This window comes from Chelonia mydas, chromosome 3 (genome assembly GCF_015237465.2).
Source record: "Chelonia mydas isolate rCheMyd1 chromosome 3, rCheMyd1.pri.v2, whole genome shotgun sequence".
Taxonomy (NCBI): Eukaryota; Metazoa; Chordata; order Testudines; family Cheloniidae; genus Chelonia; species Chelonia mydas.
In genome coordinates this window covers 61,808,176-61,827,980 of record NC_057851.1, presented here as the reverse complement: position 1 = coordinate 61,827,980, position 19,805 = coordinate 61,808,176, and the positions used below count along the sequence as shown (strand labels likewise).

The window sequence follows — 19,805 nt, the reverse complement described above, 5'->3', positions numbered from 1 at the left end:
CCCATCTCAAAAAAGATATTTGGAATTGGGGAGAGTTCACAGAGAGGTAATAAGAATGATTGGGGATATGGAACAGCTTCCATATAAGGAGCGATTAAGGAGTCTGGGACTTTTCAGCTCGGAAAAGAGACAACAGGGGAGGCGGGAGGTGATTGAGGTGTATAAAATCATGACTGGTCTGGAGAAAGCAGATGAAGTGTTATTTACTCCTTCTCATAACAGAAGAACTAGGGGTCACTAAATGAAATTAATAGGCAGCAGGTTTAAAGCAAACAAATGAAAGTATTTTTTCAAGTGGCATGCAGTCAACCTCTGAAACTCCTTGTTGGAAGGCCAACACTATAACAGCGTTCAAAAAAGAACTAGACAAGTTCATGGAGGATAGGTCCATCACTGGCTACTAACCAGGAAGGGCAGGGTTGGCATCCCTAGCCTCTGTTTGCCAGAAACTGGGAATGGGTGACGGGGGTGGGTCACTTGATGATTACCTGTTCTGTTCATTCCCTCTGGGGCATCTGGCATTGGCCACTGTCAGAAGACAGGATACTGGGCTAGATGGACCTTTGGACTGACCCATTATCGCCGCTATGTCCTTATGCCAGGTAAGGGCAGCCTTTTCTGCAGGGTGAGAGAGGACCTCCACTCCTGCTGGGATGACATGCAGGCTAACTGTGATGGATTCAAAAATAAAGAGTTCTGTGTGTACAGAAAATGCAGTATGTGGCCCATCATGGATACTAATGGAAAACACAGCACAAAAACAAAAGCAGCACATCCCCAGAGTGGGCTAAATTTATCATGGAGGTGTAGGGTATAAATACTAATTCAAACAGTACTTCAACACTGAAAATGCTTTGTTGGAGAGCAGACTCTCTCAGCACTGTGGAGATGTCTACACTCCAGTAAAATAATCCCTGGCACAGAGTCCCAGAGCCCAAGTCAGCTAACTTGGGCTCCAACTGTGGGGCTAAAAATTGCAGTGTAGAGATTTGGGACCAGGTCGGGACTTGGGCTCTGAAAGCCTCCTCCCATTCCTGGGGACTCAGAGCCCAGGCTTCAGCCCAAACGGCTACACTGTAATTTTATAGCCCTGGAGCCTGAGTCAGCTGACCCAGGCCAGTTGTGGCTATGCTGCAGGTCTTTTAGGGTATATCTACACTGGAATAAAAAACCCACACCACGACGTCTCAGAGCCAGGATCAGCTAGCTTGGGCAGTGGGGCTAAAAATTGCAGTGTAGATATGAGCCCAGGCTCATAGACTCTCCCCCCTTGTGGAGGTCTCTGAGCCCAGGCTCCAGCCCAAGCCTTTGCACTGCAATTTGATAGCCCTTTGAGCCCAAGTCAGCTGACCCAAGCCAGCCCCAGGTCTTTTATCACAGTGCAGACGTATCCTGGAGGTTGTGGGAGGAGCTTTGTTTGTACTATTGGTGTGGCAGGTGTAAGTTAGTTTATGGAGGATGCTTACATGCATACCTTGGCAGTTCAGTGGTAGTCCAAGCAGCATTCTTGGAACTTTCCCCTGATACATCCGTGAAGTGCTCTTTTTTGACTGAGCACCCTTCTTTTTCTAGCTATGTACCCACCCACCCTTTCAAACCCTCAGTAACACAATAGAGATTAACTACTATTGCATAACATGAATTCCAGACTGATGCAATATTCATCCATTTTTATCTTGTGTAATAGTTTTTATAGCAGTGATAGTAAACTTTCCAAAGGGATTCACTGTACTTCCACACATGAACAGTTCATGTGCATTCCTATACAGGATAAGCATGGTATAAGAATCTGTATGGAATGGAATGGGTACAGTACTGTGGTATTTGTATGTTCTGGTAAATTACATTAAATCTCTGATAGAGCATTAGCTGCAGTTCAAGCAAAATGAAGCAGAGGAGAATGAACGTCAGTAAACAGAAATTTCTATAAGAAACTGCACCCTAGTCCAGTGTGTAAACCTTCAACCTTTCCATTTTATTTTACAGTGATGGCAGAAAGAACTGAAACTGCCTAGAGACCTTCAGTCCTATTCCATTTCTTACCTTACTGACCTGTTATAAAATTATATTAAAGACATTTACCTTCTTGCTCTTCACTTTTGCTCTGTAAGGGTGACTGCTCTGTAAGCAGAGTTGTCTCAGTCTATTGTGGGATCTACAATTATAAGGAAACTGAGGGAATATATTTGCATGGTCACAATTTTTTAAAAATCTCACCACGAATGTCTCTAGTTACTACTGTGATTTTCTGTAGGAAGTACACTAGATTTTATTGTTTAACTGAAGTTACACTACTCCATCCTTTTGTTCACTTCCACTTTTATTTCTCAGAAACCATTGAAGAGATCAGCCTCTAGGCACTTCTACAAAATACATAAGGTACCTATTTTGCCCTAGTTATGCTGCAGCGTAGAGGCTGCTACACAAATATACTAAGGGAATATTAAGTGCTAAATTTTAGGACATTTCGTATAAGTCTTTGAAATGATTCTTACTCAGATAAGACCTGGGTTTGTATTTGAAGTTAACGATTCTGGCTCGTTAGAGGTACTGATATCATCTAGTCTAACTGGTCTCCTACATGTTTGTTGTTTTTTTTTTTAAAAGGTCAAGTCAGTTCATGCTACTTCATCTCATTCATCAAATTCTGTTGTGTTAGATATACAGGTATTTGTGATCATAAAAATGACAAACTACAAAGCTCTGAAGAGCTTTATTCAGGACAACAGTAACCCCTACTGGATTGTGACTGTCTCCCTGGAAACCTATGCTGTAAAAGTATCTTGTACCACTTTGTGGAAAAGGCCTAGTCTGCATAACTATTATGCAGAGCCTATGTTTGCAGTAAATTTCTGTCATTTGCTGGACTAAACTAGAAACCCTGCAGAATTTACATTCAAGCTTCCTGAAAGACACATGTTCCTTCTAAATTCTAATTTAGAGCAGTGATGTAACAGTTATATTTACAGATACGTTATGAAATCAGGCTTATGTAAGCTAGTTTACCTCACAGTTAACATTAAACTTTATCCTCTAAAGTTATTTTCTTGAAGTATACAAATATGAATGCACTCACACAAAAGTAACACTAACGAAATAATAATAAAATAATTGGACATGCCCCCAGATGAGTACAAGTGCTCTGCAGATAGTTCAAGTGTATTGGTTCTGTAGATGTGGAAGGAGTTAGGGAAATGAAAAAATCAAAACACACTCTAGAAGTGACAACCACAAACTATTAAGTAGCCATTTTACTTAAAAGCAAAGTGCAAAAAATTACAAAAACCAGACCTCTTCACTCCTTGCAGTTAAATAAAAAAGTATTTCAATATCATTCAATAGCAATCCCTTTTTATCCCAATGCTTTCTACATGTGTTCTGGTACCTTACTGGTCGTCTTTGCCAGGTGTGTTTTTCAGTAGTTATGTTTTCCTCTGGGCTCTAGTTTGCAAAATCCCATCTTTCCTTTTCTCAGTAGGTAATAAATTATACATACTACAGACACTGTAATCTTTACGTAGTGTTCCATTTATCAATAGACAAATTCCTGCTCTCCTTAATAGTACAAAGATTAGATTGACTTTGGAGAACCAGTGTGATTTCCTAGTAGTCCTATATTAAAACTCCCACTCTCCACATGCTCTGTTTGACTCTCTTCCTTGTTCACTTGAGACACAGTACTTCTTCACACTTGATTCATTTAATTGAGGCATTTAACCAAGTCTGATCTTTAGGTAAATTTGAATACCGCTTCTGCAGTCATAGTGAGAATTCTGGGTACCAGCTCTGCTGGGGGAAGGAAACCTATGTTTCCCAGATTGCTCTTTCAGACCAAAATACACTCTCTTACACTATCAGAGCTTTGGATCAGAGTCCCTCTGTCCTACCTAAGAAGTTTTTATGGTATCCTGGGAAACTGAGAATATAAAGTGCACGCAGGAAAGAGAAATGCTGCATAGAAAATCCCCACTGAAGTCTGAAGTCATTTGCTTGTGAATTCATTTGCTTAAAAAGCAACTAATTTTATTTTGTACGCGGCTGCTTTCATACAAGCTGTATCCTTTATCGCTTAATAGCGTAAAGATGGAGAGAAAGGAGAGGGAGAAAATATTTAAAATATAGATGGTGAGTGAGTGAGGCAAGAGATGTAGGAGGCTGTTGCATATGCCAGAAGTTACAGAGAAGACTCTTGATGGAAGTAGCAAGATTCTGGGAATGGACAAAGGCAGGCTGTATTAAGTGAGCAGAGGGAACAAGAAAGGGAGTAGAGAGAACTAAGAATCTCAAAGCACTACACAAACTAAAACTTTCAGTATCTCTGTGAGGTACCTACTGTTCACCAGCTCTCTCACATAGAGGCACAGAGGTACAATGAACTTGATCTTCAGAGATGTTGGCCAAAATTTATGATTAGAATTGCTCAAGTTTTGGATGCCCAACTTAAGACAATTTCCAGAGGCCTGATTTTCAGCACTTTTCAAAAGTCAGGCCCCTTAAAGGTGTCAAGCTGAGCACCCAGAATCATTAGTCATTTTTTAAAACATTGGTTATTTAAGCACCAGCAGCTTCCACTGAGAGTGATGGGGGCGGGGGGGGAGAAGGTGGAATGTAAGGGTTTAAATTCCAATTTTTTTTAATTGGATTTTTTTAAAAAAAAAATTAAAATATAAATCCTTTGAAAGAAAATCTTTGAATTTAATACCCAATGTATTTAGGCCTAAATTATACCTTTAAAAATTCAAATAAAAATAAATATGCTGAATCCAAGAGCATTTATCAAAAATGTAATTTAAAGGCTGCTTTCTACATAAAGAAAGAATCTGGGGAAAAACAGCTAAGTTTTGAGGTCAAGCTTTCCAAATATGGCACAATAGGTCAGCCTAAGTAATTTAAGAGAGTGTGTCATCTTCATCAGGATTTAGGGGAGTAGGACCTTAAGTGCCAGTCACTTTCACTTAACCATATTTGAAAACTTTCCCAGGCTGACCTGAAAGAATAATTTAATTCACTATAGTTAATTCCCCTGTTTTAATAAATCATTTAACTGTGAATGTAAACCATGTTTTGATGAGACGTTTATATATCTAAACATTTAAGTTTGATCTGTTTAAATTGTATATGTTAGTGTTTAAATTTCAGTTACCATCCTAATGCAGCTTAACACAAATCATGAAAAAAGATGCTTTTTTCTAGTAAATAAGCAACATCATTCACTATTTTCTAACCTACTAAAAATGTACAGCTAATAAGAATGTGAAACTATTAAGCTATATAATTGCTTAAATAAATATAGTTATAGTGTAGCAAAAAGATGTACCACATCTCATGTAAAGGCTCTATTTAATTGTAAATCAACATGATTTAATGGTTATAGCAACCTAGGAGAATGCATCTTTCTTTAGAAAATAGCTCAAGTACAAATGAAAAAGTTGATTAAAAATCTCTGATTTAAATGGAGGTTTTCCACTTGGTGATTTAAAGCCAATTCACCCTGTTATAAGTGTTCCGCACTCATAAAAAGTCTAGGCCATAAGTGATATGCCCAAGGTCACATACTGGTTAAGCAGAAGAGACAGGCTGTCACTTCAACTATTCCTGAGGGCATTCTTTACCAAAGAATTAAAATGTTGTGCACTATATTTTAAAATTCTGCAAATTTTATTTGTCAGATAAATGTGGAGGCTCCAGCGTGGCATTGATGAGCACAGGCCACTGGCTGCACAGAAGTGGGAGATCACTGTGCAGCTCCCCCTGGGACACGGACTCAGCAGTGAGGCTGCACCCAACCCTGACACACCACAAGGACCAGGCCTGCCCTAGAAACACCCCAGGGCCCTGCTCCTCTGTGCCAGGTGGACCAGGTGTGGACAGACAGGCTCAGCAAGACAGGATCCAAGCGTGGAGGGGCTGAGTGCGGGTTGAGAGGGTTCTGTATGGGGCAGTTTGGGTGCAGGCAGCTCAGTGGAAGATCCAGGAGCAGGCGAGGATCTGGATGTACAGGGGCTTGTTGGAGGGTTCTGGATGCAACGGTAATGGGACTTTGCAGGGGGGGTCCATGTGAAGGTACTTGGGGCTCAGCGGGGGAGGTTCTGGGTGGGGAGGGGAACAGAACTCAGAAAGGTGGTGTGGGAGGCTCGGTGGGTGGGTCTAGATGCTGGGGGAGTGGGCCTCAGTGGGGTGGGGATCCAGGTGCAGCTGGTTGGAGTGGTGAGGCTTGGTAGGAGGGTCTGGGTATGAGGGAGTCTGGATGCATGGGAAGCAGCTCCCTGCACAGAGATCCCTCCACCTGAGGAGCAATGGGTGCAGGAAGCACGGGGGAAGGGGGGAGAGTTTGTAGAGCTTCCTACAGCCAGGGGGAGAAATTTGGGGTGGGTCTGACATGGCCCCAGATGCCATGCATGGGAAGAGGAAGTCCTGTCTCCCCAGCCCAACCGGGACTAGCAGCTGAACCCAGTGCAGAGTAGGAGCCACCAGCCAGATCTTCCCCAGTCCCACTCCCTACCGCACAGTGATTTACCTCTGTCAGCTGCCCTGGGCACCCGAAACATACTGCTGGGGAGGGTCTCATGACCGCTCTTGTGGCTTCCCTTTGCTTTCCCATCAGAAAGTCATTTTTCTGCAGGGAAATAAAGAAATCGGCCGGGGACATAAATTCTGCAAATGCGCAGTGGCACAGAATATCCCCAGGGGTAAATAACTCTCTCTCCGTTGATTAACCAATATAATGGATCCCACAAACTCTTTTGACAGTTAATATTTTACTTTTAATGGTGTCAACAATGCATTTTTGTTTAGATGCTTAAAAGCAAAAGTATCTCTCTATATTTAACTCATGAACAAACCTATTGGCTTCAATGGGACTTCTCTAGTACATAAAGTTCAACATACACAAGTGTTTGAATGTTTTTAGACTGTAAAACTCCAATATGTAGACAACCCTAATATGTTTACATTTAAGCATCTTTTTGTGCTGAGTTAACACTAAGAATGCAACAAAACAAAGAAAGGAAGTTAGCTCTAAGACTGACCATGCATTCCGGTTTATTCTTGTGCCAATGTATTTTAACAAAGAACACAACAGTACTGTAATGACCTCAATCCTCTGCAATATCAGTGTCTCAGAAGATGAAACATAAACCTTCACTTTTATTTCCACTTTGTCACAATCTAAAATGTTCCCAGAAAATAGGGATTTTTAAAATGAGATTTATTCCCAAGGGAAAAGGTGTTTTTTGGTTGTTGTTTTAAGTGATTGAGCCTGCAACCTCTGTGTAGGCAGAACTCTTGGGAATTTCTTTAATAATTTCCCCATAGTAAGAGAATTGACACTGTCACCATAATTTCTTTATATTTCATTATATGTAAATATATATATTTGCAGACCGTAAAATACAGATTTTTTATCTAACCATTAAAAACCTGAAAATCCAGCATTAATAGTGTTAAAAATCAATATGTAACTTGGAAACTACTGCACATATTAATCTTAAAGCAGAAAGCTATTACATTACATTCAAAACCACAAGAATAATTAGGCCACAATCCCTTAAATCACTTGTCAAATTTACTTGCTTAAAAAAAAAGTCATGCAGTTTGCACATAAATGGCTTATCAGTACTAGTTAATGAAAATTGGTACCACATCCATAATCTCTACTATAAAGAAAAATTAAATTTTTTATTTAAAACCACAATCCAGCATTGCCTATAAAATTTAAAGTAGATAAATCTAGAGAGAGCACACAACATTTATAAGCAATCTTACAGCAAAACCAACATGTCTTTGTTCAACAATCATTCTTAATTATAAAACATAGCTTCAATTTGCACATGCCCTGAATCTAAAAATTTTACAAGTCTCTTCCATGCACAAGACTTCTAGAATAATCAGACTAACTTTCTAAATCTTTCACCACACTATTAAAATATCATGACTAGTTTGTTCAGATGTTAGATGTTTTCTCATGCATAATTTTAGAGAACTCAAACTCGAGACACATTTCACAAACATGCCATAAAACTGAGCTCTGCAAAAGAGGAAAATGCTGTCCAATGAATGCTTTGGGAAAAAATGTAAATAATTACTATTTTTAAAGAGTTATAATATAAATACATCTATTAAAATAACCTTTATCTTAATCGTTCCCCATTTTTATTATTCTGATTTATATCAATGTCCAAATTTAACTGAATTCAAAGGGAGTCTCCACTGATTTAATAGGAACTGTAGTAGGCCTAGAACATAATTTTCAGCAATCTTAAAGATTGCAAGTTTGTTGATTTGCTAATTTAAAAGAACTTGCACTTAAAAGAGCACTGAAAGCCCATTTGGGCAGAAAACATGTAAATCTGTTTGTAAAGTATCACATACCTTTGCTGCTATATACATCTATATTTCATTTTGCCACACCAAAAAGTCACAGGTGAAACACCTGAATTAAGAATGTTATAAGAACCTAGCTCTACTTGCTTTACATAAAAACCTCGCTGCCGTAGATAGTTAGAAATAAGACGCGTGTAGACCCATAAAGACAGTCCACAATAAGAAAGCCCATGGGTCTCCGACAGTGTAAGAACACTATCTGACAGCGATCAATAATTGTATCTATCAGCTGTGTTGGGATTATCATTGCTGACAAATTTAAAACTGATATCATCAAGGTCTCTTTTAAAAATTTATCTTTTTAACCTTCCCCCTCCTCCATCACAGTATACAAAATTAATTTGGAAGCTTGGAATTTTAAATGTTTTCTTACCAAATGTTATTTTCCTTCATCACATGTTCAGAGTTATTATACGGTTGCTCATGAACACTCAGCTGCTGCAGAGATAAAAAAAAGTGTGTGTCAAGTTTTCGTCCTGTCAATTTTGACCAGGGCCCTTTTAGTATCAAAACTTATGAGCAAATGACAACGGTGAGTTTCAAAATGCAGTTGTACTCAGACTGATTTTCTGTTTGTGGAACCTTTCGTTATATATACACCTACAAATGGATTTCTGGGGAATGAGAAAAGAGAAACCGTGTACTTACTCACAGTATGGATCTATAATGAATCCTCATTGAAAACACCTGTTAGTTATAAAATTAGAGCTTTAGCTCGAAGTTTTGTTGCACTGAGAATGTTACTACCATGTGTATGTAGAACTTCAATGGCAGCTTTCGCCAGTACCGTATATTGGTTTGGACTGATGGCTTCACCTATCTGTTAGGAGGGCATTATTAGCCGTGCTTAAAAGTTAAACTACTCAACAAGAAAAGATTTAAAAACAGGTGTTTAAAAATTCTGATTACTTTTGGAGTTTCTAATCTAGCAGTCATGCGCTGTTTTGCTGAACATATGAAATGTTTAGCTACCTAACAGCTGACTGGGCCTAGGAAGATTGGGGGAATTTTCTATCCCTGAATGGACAATGACAACTTATCCAAACTACACTTCTTATTTATGAGAAGCATACTAAAATTCTTCTAACTCCCAGCTTCACTTTGCTTCCCCCTCTTAAAGAAGATTAAACTTGTTATAATTAGATTACTTTTAGGACAGCGATAGACCCTTTAATCGAATACTATTTAGCCTTTTTGATTCTTGGCTACTCATCCTTGTTGAAGCTTACCCCCTGCTTTAGGCCATATGCTCTTTCCTATGAAACCTCAGTGACAACCAGCCCATTTGGAACTTTCAGCTGTTGCTTATATAAAAAAAAAAGTTGAAAACATTTAATACTGTGTACTTTTTATTAAAGTCTGAAGGAATAAAATAGCCCTCCCACCAATTAAACTGCTTTGGAAGTAGTAATTAGGTGAAATTTAAGGAGTCAAAGTAGGATAAGCAGTGGGAAAGAGTAAGCTTTAGAAAACCCTGCAATCCCAAAGCATTTGCAACGTACACGTTTAAAAATTCAGAAGCACTTTTATAACTCTTATTCTTGTCTTCTATGTACTATAACTATTTCTTATAGGAAAGGAAGACAAGCGCCAACCACGAATTTTATAAAAAAAGATTTTAAAGATCAAATGCATTTTATAGTCTCTACAAAAATACCAAAGCATTTATTATTGGTCAAACATTTTAGGTGTGTATCAAAACAACACAACAGTGTCAGTCTAATGGTCATACACTAATAAATCTACTTGAAAGTAAATGAAAGAACTTTTTTAAAGCAGGCGTCACCAATTCTCTCAACAATTCTACTACAGTGACTTTATCATACAAAAATACTGATAATCATTGAGTCTAATATATGTTGGTACAATTGAGACACTTTTCCACTACTCAAACACTGACTTGCTGAATTTTTTAGTTACAGATTATGTGACTAAGATAGTCAATTAGCTATCCTTAATAAGCCATGTATGATAGACTGATATTTTACGGTACACGCCTCCAGGAAACTGCTTGGCTGGTATATATTTCAAATTATTATTAAACATTATATATAGCTGTAGTACCTACAGGCCAATGATATTGAGGCCCCATTGTTCTAGGCACTATACAAACATATGGAAGAGGACACTCTCTCAAATAACCAGTACAATATAGCTTGTCACGTAACTATTTTGCATTTACTAAGTAACCATGAGTTTTAAGGAATTTTTTGGTAGTTGCACAGTAAGTTATTCAGACACTAATCACACTATTATAATACTTGTAACTGACTTTTGGAAAGGCATTGGAGTTTTTGGTTTTTTAATCTGTAAACTGAATCTAGTTGGCTGTGATCCTTCATCATTAGAGTAGGAGAAGCTATCATAGGTCATTAGTTTTAAAATACATTTATCAAAATTGTGTGTTCTTCCCTTTGCCTTATTCTCAAAATTGTGTATACTGTACATTTAAAACAAATATCAGCGTTCATGAATATTGCTGATTTCAAGCTATAGAAGTTAGTCTTAAAACAAATTAGTTACTCTGAGAATACCACAAGCTGCAGGGATAAAAATCTATTGCATTTAAACTGTGAAAACTGTCAAACTAAGTTTATATATTTTTACACAATATCTCAGTTTAAGAGCTTCTTTATGTACATAAAAATGCTTATGAAAGGCATATAGCTACTAAAATTTTCATTAAAAGCAAAAATACTCTATATACCAGACCAACTTTATATTACATGCTATGCTAAGTATTGTTTAAGAATGTCGGATAAAATAATTGACATGCTCAGCCAAAAAGCAGAAATATTAAATTAAGTCTTAAAAGTTCAAAGTGACTCTGTCCCCTTTCATTTAGAATCTGTTTACAAAAGAAATCTCCTTAGGTTATCTGTTGTTACCCTTTTGATATGTGCCATCAAAATTAAATAGGCAATATGATAAAGTCCTTCCTTACATATTTTGCATAAATATTAATCAAAGTGTCACTCATAGGCAAATGTCAAGCACAAACATGTATAGAATTATTATTAAAGATCACCTGTTAGTAGTTTTAAGAAGCTGTAAAATTAGGTCAGATCTCAAAACATGATGCACAGTGTAGATTACTGCAGTATTGCCCAAGGATTGCAAGTTTCAAATAATAAACATTAAGTTTCATGTGCCAAACTCTGCCTTCAGCATTTGTCAACATTTAATTTACTATGGAAAATCTACTTTGCAATTAAAAGCAATAGTTTAGATGTGATTTTTCTGAAGCTTTAAGCATACATCATCACATTTGATTTTTAATTGAGGTGTACACTTTCATGTAATTTGTTTATAATCTTGCAGTATTTTAGTGATAAGGGAGAACCTAGCATTAGCCTCTGTTCTTTTGTTTGCGAAGTTTTTTTACTAAAGGAAATTGGTTTTCCCTGTGGAATCTATATATTCTTATATGGTGTTTCACAAGTTGCCATGTGAATACTTATAACCAGACTCTAAACTCGACCCTGTTCTATAAAAACAGAATGTTTCCCATGCATTAATATAGTACAACTACTTCCATGCATTTATTTTAGAGTTTTATCATTAAACAACAAATTTCAGCACAACAGTAATTCTTTGTAAGAACATTTATTGAATTATTTAACAGTTCAAACTGAGTTTATATGCAGTTTATATTAAAAAAGCATCCTATTTTCACTTAAACTGCCATCAAAAAGAACTTTACAAAAGAGTAAGAGGTTTATTGAGGTTGTAAGTTTTCCCTAACATGTAAAACTACAAAGTATTTGTGCATGCTCACTATTTTAGTTGCTTCTTTGCACAGAGTTGTTAGGAGCTTTTTAAATCTGCAGGTATTTCTTCTCAGGATACCTAAGAACAAAACTGTAATTAATGAATAAAGCTTCTTTCCCAAAAAACTTGAGGCAGCTTTTGTTGGATCATATCTCTATTGGTAAATTTTATATGCTCTTGCGGTTTGGGAACATCAAAGAGGATCCTTTTTCATTTTAGATCTTGAAAAATGTTTCAAATAACTATTGAGAGCAAGTTCCAAAGAAAAACAGGTGCGGGGAGGGGAGGGAATAGCAGCATGTTTCTTATGTACAGCCCAACACCATGCAAAATTGCTCAATGTTTCAGGGTAACAGAAAATAGTCATTATCTTTACATTACATAGAGGCATATTCCCCACATGGCACAAATAAATCTGTTGTTTCTCTGGAAGAGGGGAAGTGAGCATGGGGGTAAAGCTTAAGTCTACATTTCATGCATAATGACAGGTTTCAGTAGCAGCCGTGCATAGCTACTGTGCCTTGCCCTGCTTCCATAATGTATCTTCATACATCAGAACTAGAGCTGAGGTTTGTTAACCTGGGGTCTGCGTTCATCTCGTATCTGTAGTGATATCCCTCCATATGATCCCTACATGCATCTCTGATATTGTACATCCACTTTTTGATTCCTTTTCGGTTCAAATACAAAACCAGGAGAAAAATGGCTCCAATGAGAGCCAGCACTATCCCTAAGAAGACATAGGACGTTTGCAATTGGGACTGGATGTCTACAGGCACAGAACAGTCCAGGTCTGAGCTGTTGGTCTTCACCAGGGGTTTGTCCCGCATCTTGTCAGGATAAGAGCACTTCAAGGCCTCTTTCCCTTCCACCTGGTCGCTCTCCCTGAGCCAGCTCACCAAGTGCTCGAGGCAGCAGTCGCAGACCCAGGTGTTGTGGCCCAGGCTGATCCGGCGGAGCGCGGGCAGGCTGTGGAGCTGGGAGATGGTGGCGTTCCTCAGGCACTTCAGGGAGTTGTGGCTGAGGTCAAGGCTCTGGAGCTGGGCCAGGCTGAGGAAGGCCGCGGCCTGCAAGCTCATCAGGGAGTTGTTCCGCAGGTCCAGGTGCTGCAGGCTGGGCAGGCAGGAGAACATGCCCGCAGGCAGGGAGATCAGCCTGTTGTCTGCCAGCTCCAGGCGGCTCAAGTTGCCCAGCACCCCCGAGGCCAGCAGCTCGGCCAGGGCGGGCACCACGCTCTGGCTGTGGAGGGAGTTGCTGAGGTTCAGCTCCTCCAGGGGGCTGCTGGCGTTGCCGAAGGCCTCGGGACTCAGCTTGGCCAGGGCGTTGCCGCTCAGGTCCAGCTGCCTTAGGCTGGGCAGGCTGGCGAAGGCGCCGGCCTCCACCTGCTGCAGGTGGCTGCCGCTCAGGTTGAGGAGGCTGAGCTGCGGCAGGGGGGACGAAAGGAAGGCGCCGGGCGGGAGGCTGGCGAGCCGGTTGCCCGTGAGGAAGAGGAGCCGCGCGTAGGGCGGCAGGTCCCGGGGCACCGCCGTCAGGTTCCTGTTCACGCACTTCACCGTCCGGGCGGCCTCGGAGCACTCGCAGGGCGCAGGGCAGGAGCCGGGCTGCTGAGCCGAGCCCCAGCCCAGCAGCACCTGCAGCAGCAGCCCCAGCGCCGCCCGCCTCTCCGCGCCCGGGGCAGGGGCCGCCGCGCCCCGCCGAGCGCGCCCCGCCATCCCCGCGCCCCTCTCCGGCTCGCCCGCGCCGGGATCCGGACGCTGCTGCCCGCCGCGGGAGCCTGGACAGAAACTCTCCGCTCGGGGTCCGTTCCGCTGCCCCCGGGGGTGCAGGAGGGGAGCAAGGCAGCGCCCTCCCGTCGGCCGAGGTGCCGCAGCCGCGGGGCCCCTCGCAGATAGCCACTCGCTCCCCTTCTTCGGCGCGGAGCGGGGGGGAGGGGCGTCCCCTCACCCCCAGCGAGACCTGCAAGGAGTAAAGAGACGGATAAAGCGGCAGCACTTCGCCGGACCTGCGGAGCGCCCCTCCCCCGCGAAGGCAAGAAAAGGAGACTCCCCCCGCGCCCCAGCCTCACTCGTGTCCCCCACCCCGCGCAGGGCAGGGCAGCCCTCCGGGGTCGCTCCTTACCCGGCACAGCCCGGCTTCCCCAGCACCGGGCTGGAGGCCCCCGGCTCCGCCGTCCTGTCCCAGGGAAGCTCCCCGCGCCGGGGTAAACCAGAATCCCCATCGGAACCAGCGCCCCGCCCGGCCCATCGCGCGGCTCCTCCGGGCTGCCCCAGTCCAGAGGCGGCTGCGATACCCCCCCGGCCAAAGCCGCCGCAAGAGAGACCCGACTCCACCCGCGAAGTTGTGCCGAGGCGCGGCACCCCGCGCCGCCGCCGCCTCCAGCCTCACCTCCCGGCTGGGCGCCGAGCGAGCCCCGTGCAAACTCCGCAGCAACCGAGGGCGAGGAAGTGGCCGGGCTCCCCCGCCTCGGCGGCCACCACTTCCCCCGCGGTCCCGCCCCCGCGCAGCGCCTCGCCCAGCCCCGCTGCCGTCACACACCAACCGCGACGAGGGGAGGGGCTGGGACATGCCCCTGCGAACACCGGCTCCGCGTTCCGGGAATATCCCCTGGCAGCCCGGCGCCATGGAGCCCCCGAGGGAGGTCCCAGCTTGGTGCTGCTTCCCCACGTTCACCTTGGAGCTGAGCGGAGCCACGTGGGGCGCTCCCCCGTCCGGCCACGGAGGAACTGACCGGATCCCTGCAGAGCAGGCGGAGCAGGGCAGCCCCAGCAGACAGAATCGTGAGTGATGTTGAAGACAAGCGAACCTCCCCGGCCCTGCTCTCACGCTCCTACTGACGATCAAACGTCCCCCTACTAAAGCTTCTAGTCCGATGAAGGGTGTGTAAGTGAGGTTTTGGTTTCAAGATGGTCGAGGCGGGCTGACAGCGGGGTCTGGTTGACAGCGGAGTGTAGGGAAAAAATAAACTATCCTCCCTGCCCCCCCAATGTGAGAGGACGGCTGGAGAACCAAAGAAGGGCTGTTGCAACAAAGACTAGTACTAGGGTTGTATGTGACTCAGTTAAGGGATCTGGTTGTTGCCTGTTGGTCCCAGGCTATTAGAGAGACAAGGGTGAGTGAGGTACTATCTTTTATTGGACCGATGTAAGATAGTACCTCGCTCATCTTGTCTCTCGGTGGGATAACAGGTGGCATTGTTGGAGGCTTCATCAAGGTGTTCAAAGAGGGACAAGAGCAGCCAGCCTAGTTACCAAGGAGTTGCCAGTCTTCCCTTCCAGGTGTGAAACTGATCAGAGCACAACCTCACCGGTAACTATTTCACATTTGGGGACAATGTATACCTTCAAATCAGCAGCAGTGCTATGGGTACCCGGATGACCCCACAGTATGCCAAGCTTTTTATGGTTGACTTAGAATAATGCTTCCTCAGCTCTCGTCCCCTAATGCCCCTACTCTACTTGCGCTACATGGATGACATCTTCATCATCTGGACCCATGAAAAAGAAGCCCTTGAGGAATTCCACCATGATTTCAACAAATTCCATCCCACCATCAACCTCAGCCTGGACCAGTCCGCACAAGAGATCCACTTCCTGGGCACTACGGTGCTAATAAGCGTTGGTCAGATAAACACCACCCTATTGACCTACTGACCGCTATTCCTACCTACATGCCTCCAGCTTTCACCCAGACCACACCACACAATCCATTGTCTACAGCCAAACTCTACGATACAACCACATTTGCCAAGTTACCTACTACAGGACAGGCCCAACAAAGAAAATAACAGAACGCCACTAGCCATCACCTTCAGCCCCCAACTAAAACCTCTCCAATGCATCATCAAGGATCTACAACCTATCCTGAAGGACGACCATCACTCTCACAGATCCTGGGAGACAGGCCAGTCTTTGCCTACAGACAGCCCCCCAACCTGAAGCAAATACTCACCAGCAACCACACAACAAAAACAGTAACCCAGGAACCTATCCTTGCAACAAAGCCCGTTGCCAACTGTGTCCACATAGCTATTCAGGGGACACCATCATAGGGCCTAATCACATCAGCCACACTATCACAGGCTCGTTCACCTGCGCATCTACCAATGTGCTATGCCATCATGTGCCAGCAATGCCCCTCTGCCATGTACACTGGCCAAACTGGACAGTCTCTATGTAAAAGAATAAATGGACACAAATCAGACGTCAAGAATTATAACATTCAAAAACCAGTCGGAGAACACTTCAATCTCTTTGGTCACTCTATTACAGACCTAAAAGTGGCAATTCTTCAACAAAAAAACTTCAAAAACAGACTCAAACGAGAGACTGCTGAATTGGAGTTAATTTGCAAATTGGATACAATGAACTTAGGCTTGAATAGAGACTGGGAGTGGATGGGTCATTACACAAAGTAAAACTGTTTCCCCTTGTTTATTCCACCCCACCCCCCGTTCTTGTCAACTGCTGGAAATGGCCCACCTTGATTATCACTACAAAAGTCCCCCCCCCCCCCACCTCCTGCTGGTAATAGCTCACCTTTCCTGATCACTCTTGTTACAGTCTGTATGGTAACACCCATTGTTTCATGTTCTCTGTGTATATAAAATCTCCCCACTATATTTTCCACTGTATGCATCCGATGAAGTGAGCTGTAGCTCATGAAAGCTTATGTTCTAATAAATTTGTTAGTCTCTAAGGTGCCACAAGTCCTCCTTTTCTTTTTACACAACTTTCAGTGCAGTAATGCTTGGGGACAAAAAGTGAGTGTGTTTGTCAAGACCCGAGAAATAGCTACTGTGCTCTGGAGCCGGCCCACCTTTGCAGAGAACAGGTGATTAGGGCACACTTAAAGAGATTGGGGTTCATCATTTTTGTTAATGATGATTTTGCACTTAAATTTAGGCTGATATTTTGTTATAAAATATCTATTCCCATACCAACTGATTTCTAGGACAGGTGGCTTTGGGGAACATTCTGCTGATTATTTATAAACTTATGTTTGATTAAAATGAACAAAATTGAAGCTCAAACATGATTGAAATATCAGGTTTCAGAGTAGCAGCCATGTTAGTCTGTACAGTGCCGGCTCTAGGCACCAGCAAACTAAGCACATGCTTGGGGTGGCACTTTTCCAGGGGCAGCACTCTGGCCCCCCTTTTTTTTGAGATTCGGGGGCACTGCTTCAGCAGCACTCTGGCTTTTTTTTGTTTTGTTTTTTTGGTGCTTGGGGCAGTAAAAAACCTAGAGCCGGCCCTGAGTCTGTATCCGCAAAAAGAACAGGAAGACTTGTGGCACCTGAGAGATTAACAAATTTATTTGAGCATAAGTACTTTTGATTGAAATATCAGTGACTTTTAGATCTAATGTAATGTAACTTCATGCTCAAGATAATTATAAACTAAAAATCTCAAAAGAATACATTGTATATTTAAATTTGCTAGTGAGAATGGGATAGAAGTACTTTTTCCTTGGTCTGTCCTTCTGTGACTGCTGTGTAAAAGGTAGTATCAATCAAATTGCAAACTGTGATAATAGGGAGACAGTCACTTTATGTAGGCAGATAACAATATCTGTGCTTGGGGTGGTGCCTGGGGAATATAGAGGCAGTTTTATGGTAGTAAAAATGATTCAAATTACCAGCAATTTTTTTGTCCTTACGGAAGCGTTATGAATGCAGCCACCAAAACACAAATCACTTCAAAAAAATTTGTAATGCAACATAAAACAAACTGAAAAGTAAAAAATACAGAAACAAAAAAGAATGGAGAAGGGTTTTGTCCTAAAAGATACATAATCTAGTTGATTTAGCTTCTGGCTCTTGAAGTATTTATGTTGTGTTAATGAAAGCAGAGTGCAGGGAATTATTTACTCGGTTTCCTGTCAACCACTTGAATGACAACTTGTGTGGCAAGGAGAGAGAAAAACTACTTACAGAATTTAAAAAGTTTTCTAAAGTTCTGTCCTTTAAGTCAGTATGTTTGTGTATCTACTGGCTTTATGGAGATCACAGTAATGACCCCAGGATTGACACTGGCCAAAGCTAACCCAGGATAGGTGATTATTACTCCTGCAAATTTGACAAATTACAAGTTTTAGAATAACAATGTTGTGAATGAGATTACTATACAAGGTTTATTAGGACTTGCTCCTCATTTTATTTCCTACCTCATCCCTTGTCCAAAAAAGTAAGCATGTGATTAGACAGTTGAACTTCAGTGTGGTCGAGAAGAGATTTCCTGCATTTCAGGTCATTTATAGAAACATAGAAATGTAGGGTGGCTGGAAGGGATCTCGAGAGGCCAAGTAGTCTAGTTATGGGGATTCCACAACCTTCCTTGGTAACCTATTGCAGGACTTAACTGTCCTTACAGGTATAAAGTTTTTCCTAATATCTAGCCAAAATCTTGCTTGTTGCAGGTTAAGCCAACTTTTTCTTGTCCTAGCTTCTGTGGATATGGAGAACAACTGATCACCATCCTCTTTATAACAATATTGTCTATTATAAATATTGTTATAACAATATAACAAGTCCTTCCAATATTTGAAGCTTGTTACCAGGTCACCCCTTAGTCTTTATTTCATAAGGCTAAACATGTCCAGTTTTTTTTAACCTTTCCTTATAGGTTATATTTTATAATATTTGTTGCTCTCCTCTGGATTCTCTGCAGGTTGTCCACGTTTCTTAAGACCTCCAGCTGAGGACTCACCAGTGCTGAGTGGGGCACGACAACTACCTCCTTTGTCTTTATGCAACACTCCTATTAAAACATTTGTAACCCTTCTGCCAGGCCAAGTTGATAGCAGCAAGGGCCGGGTTCAGTACACAGGGGTTCCCTCTCATCAAAGTAAATACAAAACTGGCTCGAGCCCCCACCCAGTGACCTGCCCCAGAGTTCAAAAGTTCATCTACAGAGTGTTACTCCCCAGTCTGGCTAAAATATGCCTGTGTGTGGGGGAAAGAGGTAAGGGGTACCTTACGTGTCCTGAAGCTGACTGCCCCACAGGGCTCTGCTCTGCTACGCTGTCTCACGAACAGCTCTGCTCAGCTCGCCGTCTCACGAACACACCGCTGTCTCACGAACGGCTCCACTCCACCACGACCGGCTCCGCTCTGCTCAGCTCGCCGTCTCACGAACAGCTCCGCTCAGCTCGCCGTCTCACGAACAGCTCCGCTCAGCTCGCCGTCTCACGAACAGCTCCGCTCTGCACAGCTCGCCGTCTCACGAACAGCTCCGCTCAGCTCAGCTCGCCGTCTCACGAACAGCTCCGCTCAGCTCAGCTCGCCGTCTCACGAACAGCTCCGCTCTGCACAGCTCGCCGTCTCACGAACAGCTCCGCTCAGCTCAGCTCGCCGTCTCACGAACAGCTCCGCTCTGCACAGCTCGCCGTCTCACGAACAGCTCCGCTCAGCTCAGCTCGCCGTCTCACGAACAGCTCCGCTCTGCACAGCTCGCCGTCTCACGAACAGCTCCGCTCTGCACAGCTCGCCGTCTCACGAACAGCTCCGCTCTGCACAGCTCGCCGTCTCACGAACAGCTCCGCTCTGCACAGCTCGCCGTCTCACGAACAGCTCCGCTCTGCACAGCTCGCCGTCTCACGAACAGCTCCGCTCAGCTCAGCTCGCCGTCTCACGAACAGCTCCGCTCAGCTCAG

General features: G+C 43.1%; 1 protein-coding gene and 1 non-coding gene across 2 annotated transcripts; both read right to left on the bottom strand.

Annotated features, from left to right (window-relative positions):
• Positions 1-381: 381 nt before the first annotated feature.
• On the bottom strand, positions 382-14,625 carry LOC102936199. Its single transcript, XR_006289467.1, has 4 exons — positions 14,539-14,625; positions 8,756-8,820; positions 2,083-2,155; positions 382-669 (listed from the first exon to the last, which is right to left on the bottom strand). It is a non-coding gene; the product is annotated as an uncharacterized LOC102936199 (transcript).
• Positions 12,122-14,052, bottom strand: TPBG (trophoblast glycoprotein). Its single transcript, XM_043542566.1, has one exon. It carries the CDS (start codon positions 13,863-13,865, stop codon positions 12,699-12,701), a length of 1,167 nt encoding a protein of 388 aa, XP_043398501.1. The 5' UTR covers positions 13,866-14,052; the 3' UTR covers positions 12,122-12,698.
• Positions 14,626-19,805: the final 5,180 nt, after the last annotated feature.

Bases quoted from the DNA above. Each gene is read 5' to 3' on its own strand.
- TPBG (XM_043542566.1), bottom strand. From the start codon at position 13,865: ATGGCGGGGCGCGCTCGGCGGGGCGCGGCGGCCCCTGCCCCGGGCGCG.